Consider the following 24,874-nt stretch of genomic DNA (forward strand, 5'->3'; position numbering starts at 1 on the left):
TACTTCTAAATTAACCTTAATTTCATGTTTTTTTCGCTATGTCAGTTTCACTAAATACAGTTACTGCTATGTACCATTAAAACAAATTCTAACGTGAACATCTCAACTGTTAATGAAGGCAAGTCAACAATCTCCTGCTCAGTAATTTCAACAACACCAATATTGTTTTTCAATATCACAATCGAGGCATCATTGAGTTATAAGAGTATGACACTTCCACCCAGTATTGCTTTGGTTCTGTCACTGGACGAGCCGACAGTGAAAGGGAGGAATCCACCATAAATCACACAAATATAAATCGAGCTTTAGGAGTGAACACTGATTTTCAAAATATTTACTCTGGTTTTTCACTGGCGGCAACAAGCTTATTTGGTCTCCTGTGGACTTATGGTGGGCGCTCGGTGTTAGTGGCCTCTACCATCCCATCCTGGCATCATCTGTTCATCCTGTTTCCCTCGCTTCTCATCTCATTCTGCATTCTCCGGGTGAGAGACGCCTGGTCTAGCCGTGGTGCCATGTATCCTAATCACATAAGCACACGGGCTAATCCTCAGGACAGCTGGAGAATCTTTACTGCACAATTGAAGCATGAGCTGGACAGCAGCGTCATAGCCCATCTTTGTAAACCCCCTCGCTTTCATCAGCCTGGCATTGTAACCCCCCCTTCACCAACAGATACTTGCGGTCACCACAACTACAACTAATTTCTGCACCATCACCCAATATGCAGAAAAGAATGAGTTGGCTGAGGTCAGAACAGCTGCTGATGGAAGCTTCCAGGTCTTCCTCGATTCTCAGTTGAACAACTTTCCCGTATGTGCTTATATAACATCAACTTTTCGGGAGAAAATAAAAACCCAAAATTTGTCCCAGTAGTTCATATTTTATGCATCACTAATGCAGAAAACAGGTGGTGACCTGGTTGAAGGAAGTCTCTCCTTCACAATTGTAAATGGCTGCTCCACTCTGACGTTTAATGCCGTGTAGTTATGATATTGAATATCCATTCAGTGATCTCCGAAGTACTTACTGTCCAAGTAAATTGATGGACTGAGGAGTATATATCCATCGCACACGTCCTACGGGTGATACATCAGAACACTCTCTTGTCTGGGAGCCCGACCATGATGAACTGTTTTCCTGAAAACAGCCTCTGCTAGAGCAGTTAGAGCATCCATCTCCTCTGAGATCCTGATGAATAATGGAGTAATAGGAGGAATTTCCTCAAGAATAAAATGTTTCTAACCCCGCACCTCTCCCGGTGAGCACTCCAAATCTCCTGGTGCAATTTGCAAGCACAGCACGCTTGCCAAAAAGCCCAGGCGTCTACACAGATCTATGTTTATCCCATCCCCCTAGAAACCCTGCTATGGGGTCTCTGGGGCTTTCCCCTCTCCCCAAGCATGTTCACCAATGAAAGAAACACATGCTCCGTTATTATTTATAGAATCATTTGTTTGTTTATTATCCTGTTTTTCCAAAAGGCGGATGTGTGCTCAGGTCCGCTGTATTGAATTCTCCGTTTGGACTTTGGTTGACGTGGAGCATGTTGTAACCGTCGGAGGGGGTTTTGAAAAATGAGCTTGGTCATGTGAAGCTGACATTTTTATGATTGTGAGCAAGTGTTGAAAACCTCCCGAGCCGGTTATCATCATTATCCATCGCTTCTTGTGGGGAGGCCTCAGACGTGGTCAATGAGCTTCTCCCCAGTGGAGAGGGGACGGAGTATGGAGCAGTGTACTTCCATTTAAAAAAAAAAAAACCCTAATAGATTTTACAGGGAATGCATCACATTCTAGATAAAATTACACTTAAATGCTCTTCCTGGTTATTTTAGCAGCCTGTCCTGTAAACTTAATTAAAGTGATTGTTGAGTTAATATTATTGTTACCATAGGAGCACATGAAACTAAAGGCTAAATGCTCTGAAAAATACCCTTTACTCAAACTTCACTGTCATGCTGATTCAAACAAAGTCATCCTTGTTGGAACAGCAGATTCGCACCACTAGATATATACAGTACACTAATAATGTTTCCCTAATGCGCTGCGTTTTCTTCATTTGCTCCTGTTTTGAGGGATGCTGAGATCATCTGTTTTTCCAGGGACAAGCAGGAGCTCTGACAGGTACTTAACAACAATCAAAAACAGTTATAAACAGGGTAGGCTCTTGGGCAGGGCGCAGGAAGGAGGCAAGGAAGGCACATACCCTTCAGACCCCTATCACACTTTCCAGAGAGGAACTCGCTTTTTCCCCAACAAACTGAAAAAAAAAACATAAATCTGTAAGTTCCACAGACCCTGGTGCATGAGCTAAGGTGTTTATATAGGGCTCGGCACATATGTTTCACCAGATGACTATACTAATGCTTACATTCACATTAATAACCCTTAAAGGGATAGTTCACCCAAGAATGAAAATTCACTCTTTATCTACTCATGCCGATGGAGTGGTGGAGGAAGTGTTTGAGTCCACGAAACACTTTTGGAGTTTCAGGGGTAAACAGTGTTGCAGCCAAATCCAATACAATTGAAGTAAATGGTACTAATACTTTACTTTACAAGAATCACTTGAGATATTGTTGTCAAACTGACCTTTGTTAACTTTTCTGCAAGCTTCATTTTCTGTGCATTTTTTATAATTTACACTCTACCAGAATTAGCAAATGTGCTTGTCTCTCTTCACGTCTTCAACAAACATTAAAGCTTAATTCGTGAAATATATAAATACATAGATCAGATTCTTTAGAAGTATTTAGTTCTCGACCATTTATGTCAAGGTTCAGGACCTTGTTGGAGACTTTTCCTCATGGGTATTTATGCTAAGATACGTTGGGCTAAACACCTGTTATTCACAGTGGAATTGATCTTCTCATCCATATCTTTTTTTAAAGGTCAGTTCGCTGATCTTTTTTTATCCAAGTTTCTGTGTTACAGTTTCATCTTTGCATTCGATGAAATGTCTGCACCCAGTTACAAGGTCCATCAAATCTAGACCACAATCGACACTCCTCAGTAAATCCTCCACAGGGCAGCACAGGTGCATCCTGTGCAGTGGGGTGATGCTGGAATAACAAATCGTCTCCCTCGTTCAACAGTTCGTGAACCATCGATCTATCTGTCCACTCGTGCTCGACAGACTGTCCAAGCAGACCAGCAGGATGAGAGTGGGAATGAAAGGTAGTCAGGAGGTGTTTGGAGGGATGAAGCGAACCGGATTTTTTTTTTTATTTTGTGCTTTAGTTGCACCCACTTCCTTCATGGCAACAGCTGTCAAAACGTTGTCGGATTACAGCGCACCACAAGGTTACAGCCCGTATTAGAGCCCGGTACAGGGCAGGAAGTTAGGAGTCCAGCAAGCGCGGCCCGTTAAAGCCTCTCAGTTTCTCAGAGCAAAGCAGCTCGGACCCAGGGGAGGAATAACTAACACCAGGAGGGTGCTACTCCTGCACTGCTGATTTAGCTACACGTGTCAGGGATATCATGGGCTTTCTGATTGATGTTTTAGGTATAAGAACAGATACACGCTGTAATTGTTTTGTTTTTCGCAAACCGGACATGAAGCTCCCATTCTCCGCCTGAGATCACAAAACTCCCTCTCCTGGATTAGTCGAGCACGAAGGCTCGTATGATGAGGCCGCAAGATATTTGCAAGATTGTTGAGAGAGAAAACTCCCTGAAATCTGTGCTCGTCTCGCGAGGGAATAGAGCCTGTTGAAATAATAGGAGTTTTGCGAGGGTAATTTTCCGGCACCTACGTGTGTCTCAACAGTGTAAATCCAAAACAGAAATGTTTATATCTCTCACTAATTAGTTTCATAGTAACTTTGTTTGACATTGAAGCAAAAACATCACTGCCATTGCAGCGCGGTGTGTACTCTGACTGAGGCCTGGCTAATCACTTTACACTAAATCAATATAAACTGTCATAGCAACCTGAGGGGGATCCTGCCTGAAACTATTAAATCCAACAATGTCTGGATCAGATTCCTGTAAACACTTAACCTCAACAATGATATCTGATTACATAGCAGGAAGGCCTTTGTGCTTCAGTCACTGCTCTTCTATCAAAAGGTGGGCCTCAGACACCCTCCCAGCAGACCAGGGATATGAACTGAAGACCTTCTGGTCAGTTCCCATTTCCTTCCCAACCCATCTGTTGCTGTAGCAAAGGGGAAACCCCTCAGTGACTGTGTTCTAGAAGTTTATTTAGTCTCTCAGTGAAACTGTTTGGGTTTTATTTTTCGGTCTAAAATGTGCAAATACATTATCGTAGAGAAGAAACCGACTTATTATTATTATTTTATTTATATGTTTGCCTCTCCTTCACACTCACAATGTCCTGCAGGTGCAATATGCTGCCCTAGCCTTTAGGAGCAATGTATTGTGGTATTCATGGGATTCATTGACATTTTCTTACCCTCAAAAACTTTGATAAATGACAGGACCCTGGGATCAAATTGGCAACAATGCGATACATGCATACCCCAACTACTGAGTTACACCCACTTTATTCAAAGTGTTCATTTTTAAGGAAATATGCATGATCTTAAAGTATGCATTGGCTGATTAGGTTTTGAATAATCGTTTTATATTCCTACATATATTTAAAACCCTCTAGTGATCACCTTGTCAAGAAACCTAGAAGCAGAACACAGTGAACGTTTATTCAATTGACTGACTTTCAACTATAATAACTCAATAATTGTTCAAGCAATACACAAGTCTCGTTAAATACGTTATATGCTAACGAAAGACCATTTGGCCCCTGAAGAATGAAACCACACATCATATAATTTAAAAATTCATTTATTATTTCAGAGATTTTTCGCCTTTGTTATACAAAGATGTTAAATAACTTAAATACATTCTTACCAGTCATTTGTGATCTGTTTATACCTACAAGCTATACACATGAGGTAGAGGAAAAATAATTTAGGGTTCCCATAAGACATGAATAAGTGAACATGGACAAAGCTTTGTTGGTGTAGTATCACCACAAAGGGTGATACATGTGTTTGTATCTTTCCTTTACCAGCACAGCACAAATCCTAACAAAAGGTACATGTACACGTAAAGTGATCCAAAGGTGAGTATAAACCAGTCCACACTGATTTGATCATCAACATGATCAGGTGATGCTATACGACATGGCCAACATTACAGAGCCAGTCTTCTCACAAAATATAATATTGTTGATGAGTGTTGAATTAGTTTGAATACTTACAGTAATGTCTCATGATTGTGTGAATGAAAGAAAACTTGAGGGGAGTTGATTGTGAATTTGTCAGGATTTGTTAGTGCTTAGATAACAGCAAACGTTGAGATATGACAGGAAATATGTTCAAAGTTACACTGCTTCTTGAAGCCTCCACCCCAAAAAGAACAAACACCCAAAAGGAAAACACAGTAAAAAATACAGGATATAAAATCAATTTAGACTTTGACGTTATTTACACTAAACACATGCTCATAATATATTTAAAAATAATTTATCTTTTTTTTTTTCTACAAAATAGAATTTTGTACATGATCCACTGACGACTAAACAGTGCAGAGTTTTGGATTTGAGAATATGGACGACTGTGACGACTTAAAACCAACTGGCTGCTGCATCATGCTCCCCAGGAGAGATTTTTGTCCTATGTACAATCTATAAACAAACAAAAAATGCACTCAGTGTGCAATTGGTATTCCTGTCATGCCTGTTTTGAATCCATTCAATAGTAGAGTGAGGAGTGGAGTGTGTGTGTGTGTGTGTGTGTGTGTGTGTGTGTGTGTGTGTGTGTGTGTGTGTGTGTGTGTGTGTGTGTGTGTGTGTGTGTGTGTGTTTGTGTGTGTGTTAGTGTGTGTGTGGAGAGTGCACACACCAGAAGCTGTGGGAAGCAGGCATTTATGCTTCGAGCCTCAGCATAGCTATTATGGTTTCCATGTAGCGTGCAAAGTTCTATGTATATGTTTTGACCAGTCTTTATTTGGCATGCCTCCTCATATCAAAATGCTTGGAATTCACCTCTTCAGGACAAATAAGCCAAGCGAGGCTTGTTTCCTGAAGCGTTATTTTGCCGTAGGGGATGATGGTTTGATTTCAGATATCGTGATAATCTTCTTTAAACAATAACAATAATAATCCAGCTGTTTAGCCATTTTTAAGGATGTTTGGCATGATGCTAGAGCGCTGTACAATCTGTAAACTTCTTGTCACAGAGCCTTGCTCTAAAGTTTCTCAATTTCTGTTTTAATTGCTTGTGAGAGATGAACATGTGCCTCACTTTTGTCTCTATACCACAGGAGAAAAAAAACTTTTTATTTACAATTTCAAAAAACGTCTGCACTGCACTGTATCTATAAATACAGACCTTTAAATACTTTAAAAGGGCTTCAGTGCGTGAATGGCGCTATAATACAAAGCTGGGTCCCTCACTCAGTAGTTAATTCACACCCATTGAAAACAAGGCATCTAAGGTCGTATATCTTATAGCATATAACATAATTTTCTGAGAAAATAATGAAACATTGTCAGCATTTGTGAGTGCAGAGGCCTTTCTGGTAAAATTAAACCTTCGACTTGATGGTAATGTCTTTATAATTCTTGGAAACTTTGGGGGAAATAATCCTATTTCCTTTGTTCCTAAGATTTGTATGAAAAAGAAGTGCCACGATTGCATTCGTCAGGTTATTATGAAAATACAGCTAGCAGCCAGTTAGCTTAGCCTAGCATAAAGAGTGGAAATGGCGGGAAACATCTTGTAGAGCTCACACATTTGTTTAAATTGTAAATAAACTAAACGTAAGTAATACGTTGTGGTTTTATAGGACATTGCCTTATAAGGCTCAGTTATGGTCAATGGTAGATTCATATATGAGTACAGACAAAGCCTTCTGCAGCCAATAGTTTAAACAAGATGAGCATTACACAGAAAGACATTTTCACACTGGCAGAACTTTTTTTGGAGGGACTTTGCAAGTTTGTACGAAACTATGGCGTATGCAGCGGGAAGAACAGTATAAATGTATATTATCACAACCTCCTCCACCTGCGACATGCTTGTTGTTGTTGTGATAAACTCGACTCTGCATTGCCCTCTAGTGGATGTATTGCTAAATAACCATGCCAATGTATAGGACGCATGGAAGTATGTGGGCGGTGAGAATTATATTGTTTGAAACAGCCAAATCTTTTTTCATGTATACGAGTTGTTTATTTATGTTCCTTAATTGTAAACTAAGCTAACTGGCTGCTACCTATAGCTTTATATTCACCAAGCAGACATGAAAGTGGTATCAATCATCTAACAGAGTAAGAAAGACACACGTTTGTTTGGCAACATATCAACTTTGAAATGTCTCTAGTTGCACAACATGTATTGTGTTGAGCAATTCTGCAGTTGCCCCATACTGTTTGGACTGGCAGGTCCTGCTGTACATACGACACATCTACATGTTGAATATGGCTCAATCAATCTGTGGCAGCTAAAGAAGAAAGAAGGATGTGAAATTGGAGGGGGGCTACATTCCTCCAGTTTTCCACAGTTTTCTTTACAACTTCAAAGTATTCAAAAAAAGTCCTTTTAAGTAGATTTAAGCTCTGCAGAGCTCCACAACTTTTGATCTAAGTCACACATGGACCGCTCGCTGGTCAAGTGATCACCTGCTGCAATGGTGTTGGCTATAATAAGAAGGCCATTGTCATCTCCAACTTAGAAATTGTTCATATTTGCACTATTTCTCTCTATTTTATCCAAATAGTCATAGTGGTTTAAGTAATTCCCTGGACACTGGTTTGCTCAAGGCCGAGATTAGCCTAAACTTGCTGGTTTAGTTTTTTCTTTTATGAATTTACTAACAACTTCATATTATCTTACAAAAAATAGATTTTTCTTATTCTTCCTGTGAAGGAGTAGTCCCAAAGGATCTATAAATTATCCACAGCAAGAAAACAGAGGTGGGCTGCTTTCCAAAGGGCCTTGTCAACATGAATCAAGAAAATAAAAACGAGTGAAAGCACACAAACAACATACATTTGTGTGGTTAGTGGTTTGTTTTAACATAGTTAGATAAGTGGCTTGTATAATATAATTACAATAAAACTGAATTTATGTACATACATATGCAAACACAAAATATGTGTTAGTGTAGATATGTGCGTGTAGAGTACATCTTACACCCTGTCTTCTTTTCGCAGTCTCTGAATATGGTTTTCATTGCCATAAAAGTCGTCATTCCAACCCCCCACCCCATTTGTTATCTATCACATTCTCACATACACACAAATGTAAAAATGACGAACACACAGACACACATACACACCCTTCTTCTTGGGGCTGGGCCCCAGGAATCAGTCTGTTGGTGTTACTGTCCTTGAACTGGATTGCTACTTTGTGTTTTCCGTCTGTTTTCTCGAGTGAAATTGCAATGGATTTTTTGTATTAGGAAAATAAAAGCTATATCTCTTCGAGGCAACACCATGACAAAAAGCTTGAGATGTTGACCCAGTTGTCTGAGGAGGTTTTTAATTTTGCAAACCCCAGACACAGGGGACACAGGACCTCTGAACCCCCACCCACCGAAATCCCTCAAAGTGCTTATTGCTTCTCCATCGGCTCGCTCCTATTGGTTTGTTCGGACACTGTTCTGACAGTGGAAGCAAAACCTTGTTTGAGAACAAAACAACCACTCCTCTTCAATGTGACCATCTTTGACTTGCTCCACTGGGACTGACAGGCTACTGGTTTACCCTTTGCAGGTATACACTTCTTCTCTCTGTGTGCACTGCTTGCATTCGACGTAGCAGCACCAGCGCACCTGGCACTGGCAGGGCCTGGTCACCTCCCTACTTTGGGTGTTGTGGCCTCGCCCGCAGCAGATTGCTTCGCAGTTCTTATCCTTGTAGCACTTGCGGGCTGCTGTACCCGACGAGTACTTGCTGGGTCTACAGAAACTGGGCGAGTCCTCGATGTGGAGCAGGTCCATAGTGCGAGGGATCTGATCGTTTAGGCCAGGCAGGGGCAGTGGCTGCTGCGGCTGCTGCTGCGGCTGCTGCTGCTGCTGCTGCTGCTGCTGTTGTTGCTGCTGTTGTTGCTGCTGTTGCTGCTGCTGGCTCCGTCCTGTGGAGATCTCTCCCTCCCCTGTGGCCTCGTTGGTGGAGCTGCCAACTTTGACAGACGTCTCGTAGCGCTGCTTCAGCTGCTTGCCGATCTCGTGGAAGGGCTGGAGCTGTCGCCAGCAGGTCTGGACGGTGCAGGAGCCAGAGACGCCGTGGCATTTGCAGGTGGTCTCCACTCCAGCCTTGATTACCTGGTTAAGAGGCAAAGCAATGACATTAAACGCTAAGAATCACTGAAGGTATATAATGAAAGCTATAGTTTAATGAGCTTTTGTTTAGTAAGCAGCTGTTCAAAGAGCCAAATTACCCAAATATGCTCATAAGTAGCTTATAAGGGGTATAAAGCACTAGTTGAGGAAGAAAATAGATATAATGTTGTTTTTAATATCATAATAAAAGTGGAGAATCTGAGGCCCTAGTGCTTATTGCTTTTGAACTAAAAGAGAACAATACAACACTTTGTCTGAGGCTTCATATATAAAAGTCAGTGAATAATAGCAAGAGGGAGGAATGATTGTGTTATGATGAACCATGGATGTCGTTTTGATTAAACTCAATTACTGTTATTATGATAAGTGAGGGGAGGAAATAGCTTGAAAGCAACCACATATAGGCGAAACATTCAGGCAGCCATGTGCTGGGCACTGTTCTTGTGCTTTGACTGTTCATTTGTTTTCTAAACCCAGGGTTAGGGATTAGTAGTTAAGGTTAGGGTAAATTGATCAACCCATTTACATAATGACAGAGAATAAGTCATGCCAACATTCTGAAAGAGAAAATAATAGCAAAGAAAGTCTTCTCTTATTGAAAATCATATATAATTGCAAACAAAACATGAAGATTATCATCGTAAAAGACCACTACACGATTTTTTTAAGCGTCTTGACCGCTTAAGTTTCACTAAAGCAGAAACCACAATGTGAAAAGCAGAGGGCGTTCAAAAAAATCAATCTCTATAACATATTGTCTTTGAAGGGACTTGGATAGCACCGACAGTTCTTTTCTTACCCTGTGCATATTCATCACTCCAGCAGGTTAAGAAAATTGGGTAGGTCAGCTTTTAAAATATTGGGGATGCAGAGCCTAGCACATTCCAGTTTTGTCCTCCATGTGGGAAATCATCCTGAATGAATGTGGTACACCTCACGTCATGTGTAAATCACCACAAAAATTAGCCCTAACCCTAAAAATGTCTTATATCAGAAATAGAAGTCTCCAGATAGATTGGATTTTGGAGAGCCAAGTCGCAAAGGAAGAGCCTGCATTGCTCTTTAGGGAGAGTTTTGTGTCTCCTAACATTTGGGAAGTGTGCCTCTGCTATAATTCACTCTGAAAGCCAACATGAAAATGGCTACACTCTGAGAAAAGCCGAGTAAAAGTAAAAGCTTCCAGAACTTGCGTTTGTTTTGGCTTGACGGATAAAGACCAGTCCCTCCTTTTTATTTTACTTGCAAGATGAAAAAAACCATATTTGCTCACCACAAACAATGGCTGAATTGTGCCAGAGCACAGGCTAGAGTAGGGGCCTATCTAATCAGAGAGACAAAACCAAATATTGACAAATGAACACTTTTACATTTTGTCAAATTTACACCAGCAATTACCTTTAATCTGTTTCTTTTTTCCACAGCTTTAATGACGATGATTCAGACCTGAATAGTATTTCTTCAGGAGTTTCACTCTCCTGAAATGCCAATTGTGTAATTCTATCAGAATCCTTCTGCTGTGGGCATATTCAATTCTTCTGCGGTCTCTCTACTTGGACAGTGTTTTGTCTTGGACAGCGGACCTTTAACAGCACCGTGATGTTTGAAGTCCAGCAGTACAAAAGCAGAATCACAGATATGGTAGCACTTTATATCCGGGACAAGGCTCACAATGAATTGGCACTTCATGCTGCTGTTTGTCCACATAGTTGCACGGTGTGCAGACAGTATCGTATTATCGCAGTTTTCCCACAGTGCAGCCGATTCATGTGAACGACATTTCTGTTCAAATATTGTCTGTGACTCTAAGTGAACTCTAGCCCTGTTTGAATTGGTTTCTTTATTAGTGTGTCCTACTTAGACTCGGTCGTGCATGGTTGGTTTCACTTGTGAAAACTATTACTCAAAGGCCGAATAAGGTGACGGTTGTGATTATTGAGTAATCATTTTTCTTTCTCTAGGATGTAACTCATGTCAAACATCACTGATAATATTTTTCTGCCCCACTTGAATTAAGTTATAGTTTAAAAGAAGAAATGCTTATGCAGTCAAAGCTACAGACGAGCTATGATAATCAATGAAGGGGTGAATGGAGCATTTATAGAAATGGGCGGTAAACCAACAATTTCTATGGCACGTCCGTAAGTTGGTGCACTCACAAAAGACAAATGAAGCATCAATGGATAGAATCAAGAGATATTCAGACTTTCTGTCCCTGGTATAGATTGAGCCATCGGTTCCCATGAGTCAAGTCCAATATTCCCTTCAGTTTTAGCTTCTCTCAAATCCCAACAGAAATCTCTTTAGCAACACAGTACTCTGTTGTCATCAGCAGTCTTTCACTTTCTCTGTTTGTGATTGAATACTAGGAAGGTAGCACACACCATTGCCAACAACACAGGGGCCACAAAGCCAAAACCCCGTATCTGTGCACTGTAACAAAAGAAAATACCTTCCGTCTCCCTAATGCATCCAATCAGTGGATGGTGCCAAATTCCACTCCCCCTTCCAGCTCCACACCACCTGCTTTCCCGTAAAAAACACCAAACATCCGAGAAGGTTTGTTTGCCTTTTTGTCTATTCTGTCCTCTTCCGCCTCTTTATCTTTTTAAAACCACAGTTAGGAATCTAGAGCTATAAAGTTAAAGAAGAGGCTGTGGTTAGTTTCAGTTAAATCACTTGCCATGTGTTTGTCTTAAAATGCCTTGGCTAAGTATTAAATAAAATCAACCTTACCTTCATGCCCACATTTGTGTTATGCATGTCCACCCGTGCGCGTAGGTCCTTATTGGAGCGTTTGCCAAGGAAGTCCTTGACAAACTTGTTGGCGTATTTGAGGTTGTCTCCGCAGCCTCCCCACTGCCATGCCTTGCGATTTTCCAAGTCTGGGGCCTCATCACACGTGCAGCGCTCCATGCGTCCTGCGCTGCAAGCTTTGGCCATCGCATGGGTTAGACCCGCTGAGGAGATGGCATACAGGAAGCCTGTCTCTTTAAATCCTACAGAAGCATAGAGAGCAGTATGAGCTTTACGTTTGGAGTGACATCGATGCCTTAACTCTGAAATGACATTTTCATCTGCCCATACCTCTCTTTAGTATATTGGCGCGGTGGCGCCCCTCTAAGGTGCAGTTCCACCTCTCAAAGCGAAATTGATACTGGCATTCTAGGGCGCTCATGGTGATGGCCTCTCTCAGGGTCTCCGCCACGCCCGGGTCTCGTCTGCACATCCTGCGCTGCTTCTTTTCCAGTTTGAGCCGGTCGCACAGCTTGTAGTGGGCCCTGCCCATGCTTTCCTCTGGGAGAGAGTTCAGTGGCAGGATAGACAACGGTTCATTACCTGTCAACCTGGAGGAAAGAGAACACAGACAGAGGCCGGTCAGTTCAAACAGCCCACAGGGAGGGAGTGGATCCATCTTGATAAAGTATCTAATAAAGTTCCGGATGCTGAGCTTCCTGGATAAACAACTTACAAAGCGTTGCAAAGATATACTACATAAACAGCTCGGGAGGCACAGCTGGGGAATATAATGCTAAAAAGTTTGGTTAATGTTCCAATGAATTCAGCTGTTCAGTGGTTAATGTTCAGGGGAATTCAACATTTGAGATTGAGATCAACCACCAGCACAGGTGTGTCTGTGTATAGAGCAAATTCTCAGCAGAGGTGGAAGAGTTCTTTCTTTCCATGACATTACAGACACTGTTTTGTCTCTCGATCAAGTCTCAGAACCAGCGGCTCACTGCCCACACTGTTGTGGAGATTATGATTTTGTATATTATGACTGATACTTCATTCTGCTGGTAGGGGGGCATATTTCAAACAATGGCATGGAGCGACCGTGACAGTCACACCACATGCATGTGAAACAGAAGCCAGCGGATACTTGGTCTAATATTTACATCATATCCCGTGGGGGGGGATGTCACTCAGTTGTGTAGATTTAAACATGGATCACACTGTGGGATTTACACGCTCATTATAGAATCCCCATAACAAAAGTCCAGTATTCAGGGTCTTAAAGCTGGAATCCATTTGAAATATAACAAGCAGAAGCTTCACTTCTAAACATGGTATAGAGAACATGTGGTAGACGTGCGCTCCTTTCCTCAGTTTATTTAAGGGAAGCACATATAACACACAAAGCGGGAACTGCCACTTTGCTGGCAAAATAGACGACCAGTGTTCTGAGGTTGTGATGGGGAAAACAGAGCATGACTTTCATAAACACACACAGGGGACACGACTGTCAGCCTGTGACCATTTTGGTCTCACCAACTGACAGGATTGGCACTGTAGTTGTTCATTATGTGTAATTTCTGGCCTCCTTTACACCCTTAAAGTGAAACTGAAGAATAAATGGATTTACAGAAGTCACAAAAGTCCTCGGGCCAACGCGTCTCTGCAGACAGACTCTGGACATTCAAAGGACACTTTGGTGCACGGATTGACTCCTGGCTTAATGCCACATGGATGAAACGTAGCATGTTGACCTTTTACATCTGTCCTGGGTTGTAGTGATTTTTCCTCCTTGTAAAACAAAGGTTAAAACCTGGATCAAAGCTCCCACCTTTGTTGAGAATGTTTAACTATTACAGAACATGAAAAGACCTAAGAAACATTTTGAGTTTGCATATGTCTTATGTTAACTATTTGAAATGAATACAAAAAGTCCTGTTATTATAATATACAAAATTAATTAACATGGGACTGCGGTCCATCCCTTCATGAGTGTGAGAAGTGTTTATATAGCCAACTAAATAAAAAACACAACTGTGACAGCAAACCTGGCTCGTGCGTTCAAACAGTCGAGGGTGTAAAAAAAGGGACTCGATGGTATTTATGTAAAGGTGTGGAGCAGCTGCTGAACTCCCACCCCAGTTTAGTAAATGCAGCAGAAGTGTTGATCGGTGATCTACTTGACTTACAGTACATTACTTCATGGCTGCTTTTCGCAGGAGATTCTGTCACCACTCACGTTCACTTCAGCCGCTCGCAGAAGGTCGCGGGAGTTCTCCAACAAGAGATTTGTTTTAATAAGTCCAATAACTGACTGAAATGTTTCCCTTTGAGTCTTCAGTTTCATACCGATGGACTTAATAGTTCACATATGCGACGCGATATTGTCTTTGCAGCGCGCTCGCCGCCCGGTCGAGAATCTGAGCGCTCGAATCAAAGAGGAGGCGTCAGGATTTGCTTTCGGATTGGGTCAAATGGTTTCCTCTTTACAAAGCGTGTCGGCCTTTCTTTAAATCGTCTGACAGCTCTGAATTTCCGAATGGAAACCTGGCAAGCCGTGCCTTGATGGAGATTGTTCTCCCAAAACACTTAAAGAAAATAAAATGTATGGTTTGAGGTGGAGAGAGAAACGCACACACAATGCAAAATGTCCCTCTCTGAATAATTTTCCATTTAATTGTTTCATGCTTTGTTAAAAACCGCTGCGCTAACAACGCCAGGGAAACGTGTGCAAAGTGCCAAAGCAAACAATTCCAGCTGACCCAGTAGGTTACATGTGACTGACAGTCGTTCCACAACATTTCTCTGGTAAGCAAGCAACCGGGGAATGAATGATGGCGCCACGTGGAGAACCCGCCTAAAATCCATTTGAAACAACAGACTCCCAGGAAAATTCAAGGTACTTTTCAAATCCGCACCGAACCAGGAAACGGTTCACTAATGTGGACATCTGTAGATCTACAAATATTAGTCTAATATGTGTTTCCCCTCGACACCACCAACATGACGCACACAGGCCTCAGTCAGACATGGTTAGTAGCACGTATCAGCGTCAAATCTGCTAAAAGCCCACATGCCTGCCAAAACAAAGGCAGGTTCGAGTGACAGGCCTCAACCGACTGTGTGACGTCTGCCTGTCGGAGACAAAAAGCTGGTCTGAGCGCAGCTGGAGCGAGGCCAAAGATGACACGACACTGATCTCTCTGCTACTGTCTATGCAGCTTCTTTTTTTTTTGCACAAAGGCATATTTCTGGCTGGTTGCACAGAAAGCCTGAGGGCCAAGTGTGGAGGGGGAGAGATTTGAGAGCGGAGAAACACTTCTTCACGCCTTCTGAGGAGACACTATTTGTTCTTGTTTATGTTTCCACTGTTGTGGCAGAGCCGGTCACTAACTATCACAGATACACAGTGTGATGGTATTTATTCTCTTCTCTCCACTAAGTGCAGGTTTGGATGTAAATCCTGCCTCTTTAATTCAAATCTGCAGACGATTAAAGATGCTATTTTCGGTGGATGTACGACTGGGAGCCCTGTTGTCACATCAGAGGGTCACACATTCCAACATGGTGATCCACGAAAAAAACAAAAGAATATCACTGTGCTGTTTGCAGAACAATGAACTCATTCAACTTCACTTAGAGGAAAACAGAACTGAAAAACACAGCAGTGGTTGAATCGGAAAAATCATCGCAAATCTGAACTTTAAATCTTTGGTCAAGTGGAAGTTATTATTATCGTGTTCGACCATAAACGCTTTTATGTGGTTAAATGGAAAGAATGGCCAAATGTCATTTCTGACAAAGCAGTGAAGCGCAATGATTTAAAAATGCGCAGCCCAACTTTCTAACAAGGAAAAACATTTTACAAGGAAATATAATCTGTGACTAAAGGATTTGTTGGATCAGTTATAAGTTATTAATCAGAAAAACATTGTGCTTGCCACTTTGATGAATTGTCTATCCATTGACTCCTCCATTATTTCAATACAACACCTTGATGTATACAAAGAATAAACACAATCCAATGGGATTTCCTCAACCTGGCAACTCCTAACTGATCTATAAGGCATTAAGAAATTATAGAAACTATAAAATAACCACGTGTGCACAGGCGCCTCCGCAGTATCTCACCCATGCAGAATCAGAAAGTAATACCATGTAACTTTGTGTTTTCATATCATGGACCATTTTCTGTGGGTGTTTGTGTTTGAGGTGTCGGCACAGCAACCCCAGTTACACGTGGACCCGAGCACCAACATATAAAAACTCCTTATTATCCTACGTGAGGTGGGATTCTGGCTGATGTTTGCTCAGCTTTCCTTTCCATTCACACACTTGCCTCCACACACATGCTCTCGCAGATATCACTAACCCACTCGCACGCTGCGCCTCCTCCACTGTCCTTCACTTAGTAACGCCGACGTTTGTTTAGTCCTTTCTCTCGACCTGTCAGCGCCTCCCGTCGCCTGGGATATTTACTTTATATACATTTTCCAATGCGGCAGGTTGAGTGAAAATGCCTCATTTCACATAGCGGGGCCATGGAGTCAATCTCTCAAGAGAATCATTGACTAGCACTTAACTTGGCCGTCATCGGTCCTTCTCTGGCTTTACATTACTGTCCTGGAAGTTACACTTAGCTGCTGAATCTCATTGTGCTCCACCGATTTGTGTGCAAAGAGTTAAAGAAGGGAAATAACAGTTGAATAAACACATGATTGCTCTTGCTTTAACTTTCTTGGCCTAGATGTTGTTCTTATTGTGATATTTATACACTCACAGTCATATATTTATAAGTTCTCCAAACACTAAACATTACCAACAACGAAATTAGTGCTTGTGCTGGTGTTTTACATCTTCTTGTATAATAGTTTTGTCTGCAGGTTAGCTGTAGTTTTTTTTTTTTGGGAAACTGAAACTGTCAACTTAGACTCTAGAAAACTGTTAATGTGACCTGACCCTGAAAAAATGATAATGGATAACACGTTGGTGATTTTGATTTTCAAAAAGGAAGCAAAAAGTCCAATATGATATCAAAATCAATAATTTGACATTTCCAAGGCAAAATCTCTTTTTGATGTTCCAGCCGTTAAAATATCATTTTATGCTATAATACTACAATCTGTTACCAAAGCCGACCTTACCTCTTGGACTCATTCGTTTTCAAACAGGCAGAAAGTCATGAACACAGCAAAGCAGCAAATGTTTTCATGTTTTTCAGACAGTGTCTGTTTATCATTTCCACCCCACCAGACTTAACAGGTGCTGGCTCGGTCTGTGTGTGCAGTTGCCGTATGCACATGTGTGCATGTGCGTGTGTGTGTCTATGTGAGGGTGCATGCATGTGCATATGAGCACTTACAACCTTAAGTCAACACCTACGAGAGTCAGTCGTGGCTGAACGCGCCCGAGCAGAAGGAGCAACAAAAGCCACAGTTTCTCCATGAGCCTGAACTTGCAGGTTGTGTGGTCTGGTGTCTCCTAGATCGCAACCACCACCCCTCCTCCTCCTCCTCCTCCTCCTCCGCTCTCCTTCTTTTCCCCCTCCTCCTCTTCTTCTCCGAACAGCCCCTATTCCCACTGGTCAATTACTCTAAATGAATGCCAATCATTCCACCCAGCTGTTGGCTCAAAACAAAGGCTCCTCTAGACAAAACCTCCGCTCTGTGAATGTAACCTACACGAGACAGAGACGGACATGAGCATGTGTCCGGGAACAGTTCGACTGACAAAAGACAAACTACTGTGCTCACCTGAAGGTTTAGAGGAAAACATCCAAGTGTTATGCATTAAGTCAAACGTGGAGTTTTTGTAGGAAATCAAACTCTCCTGTTCTCTCCTTCAATTTTTTTCATCCTGCTTTCACAGCACTTAAAATGCTCGTTTTTGGGGAGGGGGGGGGGACGCGTCTTTTGTTTTTCTAAGAAATGTTGGATGAACTTCAGACCACCCTGCCATGGTCCCATCTGGTGTACCACGGCCCAGGCCATGCCAGAGGTTGTAGGAATGCGAGTCTGTGTGGTGTTCTCCCTCTGGCCCACTCTGACTATGGCTGACAATGTTCTCCGCAGCTTTAATATTTGAAGAAACCATGAATCAGTGTCCAGCGGCTCTCTGGTACTAAAGGCCTCCAGGCTATACACCTCCGAGAAGTTTATCCAGGGGAACACGGAAAAAACCACCCTGCTCAGAAATCAGACGTTTTCTCCATAGTGACACTGTTCATTCTTCAACTCATTAAATCCAGAAATAGGGCAAAGAGTAAACGATTATGTATGAGGCTAAGATAAGATTAGTGACTGGTTGAAAGCACTGGGTGTTGTGACTTCTCCTACAAGCTGTGACTGACACAGTACAGTAACATGACAAAACGACTTTGAAAACAAAGTGGTACGGGCCCGGGGATTATTAAGTCATTATAAGTTGACTAATGAGCCTTTCTGCACAGTGGGAATGTCAAGCAATGTTTAGAAGCACTGTGAAGGGGGGAAGTCCGCTATCGTGTATGACTTAACAGGATATGACCCAGAGATGTGTCATCTGCCGTCCCTTCTGGTCACTTACAACCCACGGAGCCTGCGTCAGACTACTCCCACTAATTGACTGATGGGGTCAAGTTCCTGGACATGTCCTCTCTTGAGAACGATATGATGCAATGGACACAGTTTCTTATAAATCTGTGTTTTCTCACTCAACAGAGAAAGCTCTTGCTTTTTCGACTCACATCAATAGCAGGCGAGAAAGTTACTGTTCAACCTAATTTTTTAATCCATAGCCATGAAAGCGAGCGCTGGTAGCTGAGCAGCAGGGACTACGGGACCCGGGTTTGGGAAAGTGAGTGTGGTGCAAGGTAAGAGGTTTAACTGCTATGTGAGAACTCAAGGCTTCTAAGGTCAGCAGCTCAGTTATAGTCACTTTGTGACTGGCACAGATTGGGCGCGCAGCGGTGGCCGCATGACTCCCCTGTTCTAGCCTACACCATGGCACAGAGCAGCCCTGTACCAGCGCACCGACGCACCAAACACGTTCAGGCACACATACTGTACTCCACTCTCACCGATTCAGCACATGTTGACACAAGACCCAGACTACGGCTGTTTGGGGGGTGAGCTGTAAACTTTGTGCAATTCTAAACAGCGGATATTTATTTGCATGTGTTCAGAGACTGGAAAGGCCAGGTTTGTCCTGCAGCACTTGGGGGGGGGGGGGGGGGGGGGGGGGACCTTCTCGAAATAAACCCAGCACACGGAGTCAAACCACAAATTTCAAAACAAAACAGTGGCTGTTTTTGAAGCGCTCATGCCTCAGTAGCTGCAATTGGCTGCGTTTATTCGATTTATTCCTGAAATTACCTACAGAACTCACATGCACATGCAAAACTTACTGTTTTTAAGCCGTGACAGTAATTTCCATCATATTTCACAGTAGCATGACTTTCTATGCACATACACGCTGCTCATTTAACGCCTAGAGTGAAAGAATTTAGATTCTTGACAACCCAACAGCAGCAGTAACTAATGTCGTGCAAATGGTTAATTTTTGACACGGCACTCAAACTCCTCCAGGGCTGATTGCAGCAGAGAACTTCATGTCCAGACACATCCATGTCAGTCTGAATCTGTTCAATCACAAACTATTGCTCGGGGCTTATGGATAATTGGGCCTTTAAGGGCAAACCTAGAGCGTGACTGATACTGGATTTGGTTGATGGTTATCTGTGAATTAGTAATAGATAATAGGTAGATACCTTTTATATTTCTGAGATGTTTGAGATTCATAATTTCTATATTACCCCATGTATTCTTTCTGCCCTATGTTCTATTTATATCAGCACATATCAAACAATCCTTTACCTGATAACCATACAGCGGTTGCCTTCTTATATAAGTGTGTGTCAGTCGAGGCTCCCATTACATCATCTTTATGTAAGATTAAGTGAATTATAGGTGCAATCATGGTGAAACTTTCACTCAGTCTTTTTTAAAATCAAACATCTCTGCAAACAGGTGCATGGGACTCAAGACCTATATTTAATGTTGGCTGCTGCAAAATTGAACTTATTCAATTGCAAACATCTCCTTGAGTTTCTCGACATGTGGAAATGTCAAGTACCATGTCTCTCCTGTCCCAACATAACCAGGCAGAGAGAACTCGGCTGTGGTCAAGAATGGAAAACACAGGACATGGCGGTCTGGCTAACGAGCATCATCTCATCGATGTCCGACCGCTGAAAGTATCGTGAGTCTATATTCGTTTTCCTGTTTTTGCAAATTACCCATGTCTCCAGCTCCATCTGCAAAGATCATCATGCGTGCAGTTTGGCCAACACCAGTTTCCTTTAATGGGAGTTTCCCTCCCATATCTCTCACTATCCACCGACCATGTTCACAGCTGACTGGAGGGACTGAGTGTCTGTTGTCCTTTAAAATAATCTATAATGTCGGCAAACTGATGGGACCAGAACTACAAGTACTGTGTTGTGATGTGAGCAGGCCAAACATATTTAAAAAAAAACTTTATTCTTCATAATTATTCAGTGAAATCATTTTATTATACAATATGATTCCACAACAACCCTCTACAGGGAATCTAAACTTCATAACAAACCTTTCTGATGATTTCATGTGTAAAATAAACCGTAACACTATGCATCACTCAGTGTTTTATACTGCTCTGTGCACAGAGGTGAATTTTTGCTCTGTAAGCGAACACACTTTGAACATGTCAGGTGGGTTCACCACAAATAAGCATACTTGGCTGCCTTTGGATTTGATGTTTTCACATTTCATTTCCCACTCTCCTTCTGTTACACATGAAGGTTGAAAAGTGCTGATGGAGGATCATCCCGCTCACCCAGAAGACACTGCACCACCCGGTGGCATCCATGGGAACAGCAGGCCTCTGCAGACAGATGTCAGTGAGCAGAGCACTCAAAGCAAAGCTCGGCTTAGCTCAAAATCCGGATATATCAAACAGAAATATAAAGAAAACAAGTCTGCGTCTTTTCATAGGTCTGTTGTCTGAGCCTGCAGGTTTGCATGATCTCACCACGCTGCGAGGTCGCAGCACCACTGCTGAGAGAATCCTATCTTCTGGGCTCTTGGTAAAATGATACCCTATGAGGTGTGGCTGGGGCCACAGGATATCCTATGAAGTTGGGAAATCCCTCTATCAATGGCGCTCCCCGCCCTGCTGCACGTCAGGGCTAATCAGTCCTTAAGGCCTGGTAATGAGACGCCCGCCACCACTGTCTGCCAGGCAACGCCGGCCTGAGTCCGCGCTAACTCTGCTGCTCCTAATGAGTGGTAATCACCCAGCAGCTCCCCACAAACCACTGTAGGGATGCCGGCACGCACATGAGGCAGGCAAACCAGAAGACGGGGGGGGGGGGGGGGGGGAGAGGGAGAGGAGGGAACCAAAGGACATGTTTACACAGAGCCGCTTAAAAAAACAACTTGTAACATTTCAGGGCTGCGCTGAAGAAACGAGGCTGCTTTAAAAAACTTTAAAACACTCCGCTGTTTGAGACACACCAGGAACTAATTCAGCACGGTGATAAAATCCTTTTACAGCTGCGTACTGAAAAGAGGAATCAGCCCCCATCAGTAAATTTACACACATCCCATTTGTTATCCTGTTGTTTTTGGCGCGCTGCCTCACTTAATGGAGCGCTGGAAACAAGAGAAGCATCTGAAAGGACAGCAGCTCCTCGGGATCAGACTGATCACACAGTGTTTCAGGATATTTGTCATAAAAAAAATAACCTCAAAATGAGCTTCCTCCGGACGCTGTGGTGCCTCAGTGATTGGTCAATTCTAGTTGCGTGTCTGTGGGCAACCTTCCTGTATATGTCGCAAATGAACGAAATAAAAAAAACTCTTGACTCAGTGTTAGGACAAACATTCATCTCAGTTTACTAGACCACAGAATGACATGCCCTTTTACCGAAACCAAAATTTTCAACAAGAGTTGTCAGACTGCACTCTCAGCTGTGATGGGGTCAACTGAGCAAACAAATCATTTCCTTCCTCCTTCCAGCTTTTCCCCCAGATCTCCTCGAGGTGCTCCGGCTCAGCCCTGAAGTCAGGTAGAGAAAGCCGGACGAACATCTCCCGTTTAAACTCTAATGATAACGGATTTTGCAGAACCAGCACCTGCCACAACAGGCTGAGGGAGAGAAAATGAGCGCTCACATTCTTGTGGCAAAGGATGACAATTTAAGCGAGTGCTCGACTACGCCAGGAATCCCACCCCACCCTCGGCCTGCGCAGACTATGGGCAGGAGAGATTGTGTTTATGTTACACTTACGCTCCACCGCACTTTGGAAATTGGGTATGCAACATTGACCCTCTATTTTGAGTAAATCAGTACCCAGGAGGCCCTAGGATGCCTTGTGCTCATGGAATATTTATTTGAACAGGTTTGTGTTCGTATGCGCCGCAGTCAAAGCCGAGCGGGACTGTGGCGGAGAGTCACCGGTGTCGAGTTTCTGGGAAGTTGGCCTCAGGGCAGTCACATTTTGTATCTGTGTCACCTGTGCAGGCTCTTTCAGTAAACGCTCCGGGCTCCTCAACTGCAAATCATTCACTGACACTCATTCATATTCTCCTCTCTGCGGAACAGCAAGTCGGGAGTATCGTTATTCCACATGTCGTCCCTGCGCTGCACAGGCCACAGATAGAGACCAGACTGACAGCGGGAAGTGACAACAAGTGCTAACTGAATAAGTAAATATGCATCACCATTAGGACCATTAAGGCCAGTGTGAGCGCCAATTTGGCACAACAAGTGTAATACACACTGCCTGCCAAGGTTGACACTGCAGCAGGGAGGGAGACAGAAACAGAGATTGAGGATTGTTGGGGTCGGGGGGGGGGCACATTTGTTCCTCTAACGCAACTTTGGAGTTTCATTGAAACCAAAGACAGAGTCAGGGACGGAGAAAGAACTTCATATATGCACAAGCATTACAGATGATGACGTTTCGCTGTGGAGGGCTGTGATGTTTCCAGCATGCAGAGCTATTACAGGTGCCACACAGCATGTTTGCATCACCCAGTTTCCAAAGATGAGTGCCAACCCTTTGGTGCAACACCCAAGAGAACAACATTTACCCAGAGATGTGAGAAACTGGGTGTAGCTACGAATGATCTGGTTTATTCACACAGTTTGATGTCTGGAGTCCTTGTGTGTTTTGACCGCCCTTTTAAAAAAAAAAATAACCTGAAGAAAGTTAGACCCTTGTCAACAGGTGGGCAGGTCTGACACACCGGTGTAAGGGGGCCCTCAGGGGACAGTGCTCTCTTACAGGTTCACAACAGGTTCCCAGATCAGCTAACACTCCTGGATCCTGCACAACACCCATACCTATAAATCTGACTCCGCTGGAAAGTCCTCGAGTGTCATCACTCCGCATACAGCCATTTGTCTCCTTGCGCTTCACTAACAACACCCATCAACACCGATGCACTGGGGAAAGAAGCTGCTTCTGTTAAGTACAAGATACCACTCTGACAGTTTTAAATGTACATCCCCCCCCCCCCCCCCCCCCCCCTGTGAATTGGCTGTTAAAACATTGGCTGTTTTCACATCTGACCTCATCTGAGTGACCTTGGCCTCCCTGTGCCGAGACTGTTCTCAGACAGAAAGGAAAACTGACGGGAGCACCTCATGTGGGCAGACAGACTGGAGTTCAGTGCCACTCTGAAGAGGAGGAGGTCATAGTGGGCTACACCTAGAATCCAAGGCGTTTCCTGGGAATAACTTTTAGAAATCTACACCCCGGTGCTACTTCTAAATTAAACACTATTATGTTATATGACATGATTCATGAAAAGTTGAAGAAAAAAAACCTTAAGATTAATTCCCCGACACGTGTTCCAAAGTGTTTTTTAAACTTGATGGAGGCAGCAGAAAAACCCCCGCCGGAGTTGTATGATATGTTTATGCTGGATGGGGGAATTTTCTGTGCAAGCTGAGCAGACGTTTCGGCCACCACCAGTTCAGTTCAGTCAGATCGCTTTATTGTTACCAGCTGTGGAGTCTGGGGCAAATACACTCACCTTTTTCTGCACGGCTGTTTTCAGAGTCGACTTAAGGATATGATTTTACTCTGAGCACAATAATCGGACGACCCGCTACCTGCCAGTCAAACGTGCCAGGGCTGTTCCACGGTGCACGCCGGCTCAATTGTCAAGGGGAAAGAACTGGAACCATCTACCTTTAATATATGTTGTGTCAATAGGCTACAGTTATAGATACTTTCTGGCACTGCCTTTCACAGAAAAAGGAACAGTCAGCAGCTTTCGTGAGGCCAAGTCATGTGCAGACAACCTGCTGCAGCGACCAGCTGTGAGGCCGCTGCACGCTGCGAAACCGCCGCCAAGTGACATCGCACTGACCCGCAGAGACTAGAGAGGTTAAAACGTGCCTTTAATAAACGCCCGTTGTTTGTCTTTCAAGAAAGTAGTTGTAGTTCACAATTTGGAACGTTTAAAGAGTTAAAAGGGAAAAAGTTGTTACCGGCTTTGTAATTCAAGAACCAATCAACCAATCACATGCAATCATCTGTGTCTTAATGTCAGTCCTTACCCGAAATATGCTGCGGCTGGTCCAGGCAAGTGGAGAAGATGCACTATAACTGTGAATGATAACCATCCCAGGAGTAGGTGTCCATCCAGCATTTTGCTGCGGCTCCAGGGCAGATCATTTCGTTTCTCCTGAGTAGCTGTGTAAAATCCTGTGCTCAATGTTCAACACTTCTTATAGAGAGAGGCGCTGCACTGCTCCTCCCATCAGCACAGAGAGAGAGAGAGGGAGAGTGAGA

At 43.1% G+C, this 24,874-nt stretch overlaps 1 protein-coding gene across 1 annotated transcript; it reads right to left on the minus strand.

The window, feature by feature from the left end:
* Positions 1–4,792: 4,792 nt before the first annotated feature.
* wnt9a (wingless-type MMTV integration site family, member 9A) lies at positions 4,793–24,797 on the minus strand. The gene is made up of 4 exons (XM_053438539.1): positions 24,640–24,797; positions 12,399–12,658; positions 12,048–12,310; positions 4,793–9,296 (listed from the first exon to the last, which is right to left on the minus strand). The coding sequence occupies exons 1-4, from the start codon at positions 24,729–24,731 to the stop codon at positions 8,733–8,735; spliced, it is 1,179 nt and encodes a 392-aa protein (XP_053294514.1). The 5' UTR covers positions 24,732–24,797; the 3' UTR covers positions 4,793–8,732.
* Between the last annotated feature and the right edge of the window lie 77 nt (positions 24,798–24,874).

Source organism: Pleuronectes platessa, chromosome 13 (genome assembly GCF_947347685.1).
Source record: "Pleuronectes platessa chromosome 13, fPlePla1.1, whole genome shotgun sequence".
Lineage (NCBI taxonomy): Eukaryota > Metazoa > Chordata > Actinopteri > Pleuronectiformes > Pleuronectidae > Pleuronectes > Pleuronectes platessa.